Source organism: Helianthus annuus, chromosome 11 (genome assembly GCF_002127325.2).
Source record: "Helianthus annuus cultivar XRQ/B chromosome 11, HanXRQr2.0-SUNRISE, whole genome shotgun sequence".
In the NCBI taxonomy this organism is placed as follows: Eukaryota; Viridiplantae; Streptophyta; class Magnoliopsida; order Asterales; family Asteraceae; genus Helianthus; species Helianthus annuus.
Window position 1 is genome coordinate 184,778,274 of NC_035443.2, and position 6,625 is coordinate 184,784,898.

At 43.8% G+C, this 6,625-nt stretch overlaps 1 protein-coding gene across 1 annotated transcript; it reads left to right on the top strand.

Moving 5' to 3' along the window:
• Window positions 1-3,551: 3,551 nt before the first annotated feature.
• Window positions 3,552-5,058, top strand: LOC110888976. Its single transcript, XM_022136468.2, has 2 exons — window positions 3,552-3,688; window positions 4,114-5,058. The coding sequence occupies exon 2, from the start codon at window positions 4,114-4,116 to the stop codon at window positions 5,056-5,058; it is 945 nt and encodes a 314-aa protein (XP_021992160.1). The 5' UTR covers window positions 3,552-3,688.
• The last annotated feature ends 1,567 nt before the right edge of the window (window positions 5,059-6,625 follow it).

Genomic DNA, 6,625 nt, shown 5'->3' on the forward strand with positions numbered 1-6,625 from the left:
ATTTCTTGGAGCTGCGGTGGCGACATCATTGGCGCCGGCGGCGGTGGCTGATACTGCTGTGGCTGTGGAGGCTGCGGCTGCTGGTATCCCTGCGGCGGGAATCCAAAAGTAGACTGCCCAGTGGCCCAAGCGCCTCCAAATGGACCATCAGGTGGGAGAGAGCTGTAGTTTGACGCTATCCAGTATGGGTTTCCTATGTAATCATAGCCCTGAGGGTAAATCTGCTCAAATGGGTTAAACGGCGCTGAGCTAGCGTAAGCCGGAATGGGTTCCCCAAAGTTCTGTGGCGGCAGCGGCGCAATAGGCGCAGAAGTAACTCCTGAGACGGGATGCGGAGACTCTCCCATCTCGGACTCCTCGTGAAGCGGCGAGTAGCGGCTACTGCCAACATGCGGAGGGGTGCCAATGCGAATCCCTCCTCGCGTAGACATACGCGCGTTCCTCCTTGGCCTCTGAGGCGGAGGAGGCAAAACCGGTGGTGGTGGTGGCGACGGAGTGACCACGTCGCGCCAGAAGGCCTCAGATGGGTCCTGCTGCAGAGGCTGCTGCTGAAGCTGCTGCTGCTGAGAGTGGTGCTGAGAGTGCACGGGCGAACTATGGTAAGACTGGTGCATGGGAGAGTTGTGGTAGCTGGGGGTATGAAACCAATCATGCTGCTTAAACCTCTCCTCGTAGCTGTCAACACCATTGTAGGGTGATCCCCTAAACGGTGACCCATCAGATATCTCAATGGGATGGTTCGGCGTGCCGGACGGCGACAAGGAAGGGTCAGTGTCCTCGTCGACCTCCATCTCATTACCACCCGAGAAGTGGTCTTCAGGTCCGAGTGGGTTATGACCCACTGGCTCATCCAAGTAGGCATCAGGGTTGTACAGGCCCTGATAAACGGGTGCTAGGTAGTGGTGAGGTGACTGGTGTAACGGAATGAAAGATCCATGGGAGTCGTGGGGCCCATTTTCAGAGTGGGGCCCAAAAGAGTGAGGTAGGGATGGCGAGGTACTCAATGATACCGAGTGCCTGGCTGGTTCGGCGAATTATCTCCAAAGATCATGGGCAGCAGTGTTGTGCGATGCTGATGGGGCTCGCCTGTGCGAAGGCCCTGCCTCGTGGTCATGTGAGGTGGCGAATCCTCCTCGTCCTCGTACACGTGGCGGCATGATGAACCTGTCAAAAATTAAACAAGTTGCACAACAAAATATATGAGATAAAGCTAATAATAAAAATAAAATAAACGAAATTTTGAACATTTCCTAAGTTCTTTGTCTAGACTCGAAAATCGAGGAATGTGCAATTGTGTAACTGAGATTAAACACAAAAGACTAGTGTTTAATTCACTCAGCGTTGGCTCTGATACCAACCTGTCACACCCCGACCTCCACGTGTCACCGGTGGGCCCGGTGTGGGGTACAGTGACGTGGTTGGCATCGTCATAGACAAACAACACAATATAATAATGCACAGCGGAAGCAGAAATAGATACATTTCAACTTTAATTAAAATGTAATAATAAATATCACAGTAGTTGAAATGGATCCACAGGCGGATCAAATAAAAATAAGATATATTGTTCAACAGTTTATTTGTCGTCCGAGCTTGCGAGACTATAGTGGACGCTCTTAGGAAACAGCCAGCCTAGTTCGTTTAGTACCTGCACTTAACCTTTTGGGAAAAATACGTCAGTTTACACTGGTAAATACAAGTCAACTGACTCATTTTGAAAATGATTGAAAATTGATTTAAATGCACAAGGCATAAATATTTTTATTAACTTGGGATAATTATGCAATATAAACTTGTGAACGAATTACATGCTACTCGTACATTTGGTGGCCCGGGATCTGCTGTCCGGGCTAAAGATTAAATGACACACCACATTAAAGAGTTATACACGGCGGGTGTACGCCTACACCCCGTGCTCTGGTCGTGGCCATCTCGTAAGATAATGCCAGGGATATCCGGGACACGGTCAATAACCCCCCAAACCCTTAAAGTAAAACAAGACTGTTTAAACGAGTCGAACAAACTATTCAAGACTGGACACCCAAGGGTGCAGGATTTGTGCGCTCGATCAAGCGGTATTCTAAATACCGTACCCCAAGCCCGTATAGGGAAAATAAGTCAAAATGTATTTACCTGAGTAAGTATGAATCACAATTGGTAGGTGTAGGTAGCTTTTATTGGGCCTCCTAATCTGGAACAAAGGTTTATAATAACCTATTAGATTCCTAACGGGTCTTTATTTAAGCTTTAGCTTAGACCGGCTAGTTTTAAGGATGATACGGCACAAGCGCACGATTAAGCGAAAGACCGGATAGAATGTGATTTAGACCCGACAAGTTTGAATACTTGTATAATGTGGGTATACTAAATACATTCTGGATTTTGAGATAAAAATGATAACGTTTGACCCGTTTCGGTCAATTTACGCAAACTAGTTACGTAAACCGAACTGAACGCAAAAAGGGCGTTACGGGTAGCCAAAAGAGTCAAATGCAAGTTCCCTGAGATAATATGCTTTAAATATGATATAATACCAGTAAGTTATGTTCTATTATGCCCCGATTGAATTTAAACTCAATTTATGCCTTATAAGGGCATTTTGGTCATTTAAAAGATTATAAAAGAGTCAAATTAGAAATCTGAGTTTCGGGTCTGGTTTATACTGCCTATAGGTTCTATTTGCACAGCTTTTGGACATTTGGAGTGCTTGATTTAGCGACGCACTGACTGTGAGTTCATGTCCCCCTTTTCTCTTAACTCTTTCAGTTTTATAAACTGCGGGGGTGAAATACATGTTACTATGATTATGAAATACTTGATACATGGTATGGTTAGCGTAAGGAGGGTTATTACTTAGATCATGTGAGTGGGTAGGCGGGAACTGGAGGCCATTAATCCTCATTGTAGGACCGAGGGACGTAAGCGGTAGATCTATCTGGGTGTAGCGAGCCCAACTCCAGGTCCAGCATAACGGGCCTCGGGGTGACTTTGTGCCCGACGCAAAATCCGCTAGGTTTGAGTCTTCCTACTTGCACTTCACACATATCAATGGCCTTGCAAACCATTGGTGATCTCTTTTTCCTTATTTGCTACAAACCAGGGTTTTGATAAATACAAAGGTTTATTTACTCACTTTTGCATGAACTCGCTCAACATTATTGTTGATTTTTCAACTTACATGTATTTCAGGAAATTAACGATCTGGCGCGGTATGGCTTGTGTTCCGCTGCATTAGGCACCAAGGTCATCCAGGGTTCGGGGAATGTGACTCTTACCTGGACAAGTCACAGTCCTTGAATTCGTGTTTATGTTTGAATTTGTAATGTTTAGACAAGTTTATGGTTGTTGGGTGTTAACCCGTTAAGACAATGTTTCGATATTTTTATTTTTAATGGATGATCTTGCATATTTTAAATTCATGTAGCTTTGTTATGATTAAGCTATGGTATTAAGAAGTCACACCAAAATAACCAGGCTTCCGCAAAGCCAGGGTGTGACAATTCAAGGCTCTAACTTGAATATTTTTTCGAGAGGAACACATCTGTAACCTCGGTTTCCTCTGAAAACATCCAGAATCTCACGAATCATATCGAGCACGAAGAACCCTAATTTCCAAATTTGGGGGTTATTCTTCTAACGTGAATCTAAAGTCACATAAGTGTTTTTCCAAGCCTCCTAAGACAGAAAGGTATGATTTTCGCCCCTGCATTCTTTGTAATCGATGAAGTCAAGGTATGGTGAGTTGTTTTGTTTTTGATTCTTGCATGCTTAGTCATATTATGTTTGGTTAAGAGTTTTAGGAGTCATACATTGACGAACATTGTTCTTGAATTGTTGAACTAAAGAGGGTGGGGGTATACACATGTTTTTAGATGAACATATGACCATTGTTGATGATGTAAGACTTTTTTAAAAGCCGTATGATAACAATTCCGAAAGTCTTATTGAAAGTAGTGAATCGGACCTTATAGGTGATGATTTCACGAACTAGTAAGTATGGTCATGATGTAGAACAAGTGTGGGGATGTTCACAGGAACATACACTTGTTCTTGATTGCGCTTAAACCAAAGTAAACTAATTAAGTGTTGTGTTGTTTGGCTAGTTGTGTGCAGATGGCTCGAAAGAGAGATGCAGGAAAACAAAAAGCGGTGGAGCCTGCCGCACCGGCTAGAGAGAGGAAAAGGAGAGGCACTGGAATCGAAATTAGGGACGCCAAAATGGAGGAAGTGCAAACAGCGGTCATAGAACCGCAATACGGTCTTGCGCATGTTCCGTATACGATTCAATGGAAGGAAGGATCGCTTAGCAAGATGGCCGCCGCCTATCAACCGGAGTTATATTATGAAAAAATGGGCGCGGAATCGACGATTAAGGCTAATTTGGCTCTCGAGAAAGTGGTGTACAAGCCTGATTTCAAAGCTTTGGGTTTCCACAAGATGTTAGAAGATCTTGGGTGGGGGGCTGTGATGGAATTTCAAGGTAACAAAAACGGGGATATTTATTTGAAAAGTGTTTTAGAATGGATGAGCACACTGACAAAGGATGACCGGCCGACCCCGCCGAAGACCACTACATTGACCGGCATGGTGAACGGGAAGCCGGCTACAATGTCATTTGCAACCCTGAAACAGTTGGCCCCATTTGATTCAAAGGCAGATAAGTTTTATAACTATGTCAAGGAAAATGATCTGTTCTTGCATCAGAAAAATCTGGCCGATGAGAGTGTAATGCACCGAGAATTGTTTATGCTAGAGAAGGGAGAAGTCACAATGAAGCGAGACCATCTTAAGCCGTTGGTACGGTTGTTGTTTAGTTTTGTGACAGCGAATGTGAGCCCGAGGGTAGGTGATAAATCGATGCTGAGGTTATGGGAAATACCAATTTTATATGCTATCCTGACTGGAGAAATCAAGTTCTCCTTTCGACATCTGGTATTGCTGAAATGTATGGAGATGCCGAAATCAAAAAGGAAAGAAACTGACACCTCATGTGCGCTTGATCAGTGCGTTGTTAGAAAAACAACAAGGTTTGCTTCCAAAAGAGAAACCGTACGATAGGCCGCATATAGTTTACCGACTTAGCGAAGTTTGCTTGCATGAGAACCATTTATACAAGCAAACAAAAGTGTGGCACAAAATTGAATTCAGTGATAAAGCAAAGTTGAAGATTTTTCACTGGGGTAAGGAGAAACCGAGTCAGGGCGGAATGGATGACTTAGACTCCAGTATGAGGAGTTGATAAGAAGAAAAAGGGCAGCTGGAGAACTTGGTGGCGAGGGGTCTAGTGTTCGAGTAGAAGAAATGGTACAGTATGAGCCGAGACATTCGGGTTATTCATGGGGAGTGTTTGACGACGAGATGCAAGCGAGAGTAGATAGTAGTCGGCCACCGGAGTATGCTGATTGGGAAATGTGGCAGAGGGCTATCTATGATCAAGGGACGAGGCAGGATGTCAATAGAGAACGACAGCATGATGAGTTGATGGTGTACATGCGTCGATCTGATCAGGTAAGGCATATGGATGCTTAGATGGAACTGAATTTGCAAGCTTATGACAGGAATCAAACTCGAAGGCATCTGGATTATTATGTCGGGGTCCCCATTGTTGAAAATCCACCGTATGTGGATTATAGTCAGTTACCTCCGTATGAGCCAGGCATGCCTCGACATCCGATGCCTCAAGTACATGGCTTAATGTGGCTCCCGCGACAGTGTTCGGAGCCACATTTTCAGAGTTCGTACCCGTACTGGCCACCACCGTATAAGTATCCTGTGCAGCAACAACATCAAGAGCCTTAGTCGTCATTTGCACAGTAACAGGAGCAGCAAGGAGGGCATCTAGCAGACATATTTGATATGAGCTCATTCTATGAGCATTTAGGTGGATACTATGGTGGACCACCAAGTCCATCATATTAGTGAGCACTCTCTGACATGTTTAGGTCCATGTGCTCCTTCCTTTCTGAACATTTAACTGTCTGTTTATTTTATTTTATTTTATTTTTTTTGTTTCATGTTTTGTACTTGGTGGTGTTCAAACTCTATGTGTCGTTTTATGGGATGTGTTTCGTTGGTTTGTTTTGGTATGAGTTAGCCGCTTATTTAGGATAGTTGGTTTGTTTCCCGGGCTATATTTTAAAAGCACCATACATTGGGGACAATGTATCCCAAGTGTGGGGATGGGAGAGCCCGGGAAGGGATTCGTGGATAAAGCTTTGAAGCGATTGAAAGTGATTGAAATCGATGAAAATTGAAAATTTTGAAAATTTTGAAATTTTTCATCGCCTTAAACAAGCTAATTGGATACGAAAACCTAAATCTTCAATCACTAATAGGCTTCTTACCGGTAGTAAGCTAGATTAGTCCCTTGTCATGGTTATCCCTTTAAGTTTCATGAGAGTAGGTTTGACAAGTGTTTTATAGGAAACGAGTTGAAAAGAGATGTCTATCTAGGGGTAACATGTTTTAATTGCATATGCTACATGTCTTCAACCTTTTTACCTTTTCTTAGTGAGATCTTGAGCCTGTAGACGGATAGGATACATTATATGATGAATTCATTTGTTGAGTGCAGGCTACGTGTTATTCTGTGTTAGAACTTGTGTGACTCGATGCATGCTGAGAC

Bases quoted from the DNA above. Each gene is read 5' to 3' on its own strand.
- LOC110888976 (XM_022136468.2), top strand. From the start codon at position 4,114: ATGGCTCGAAAGAGAGATGCAGGAAAACAAAAAGCGGTGGAGCCTGCC.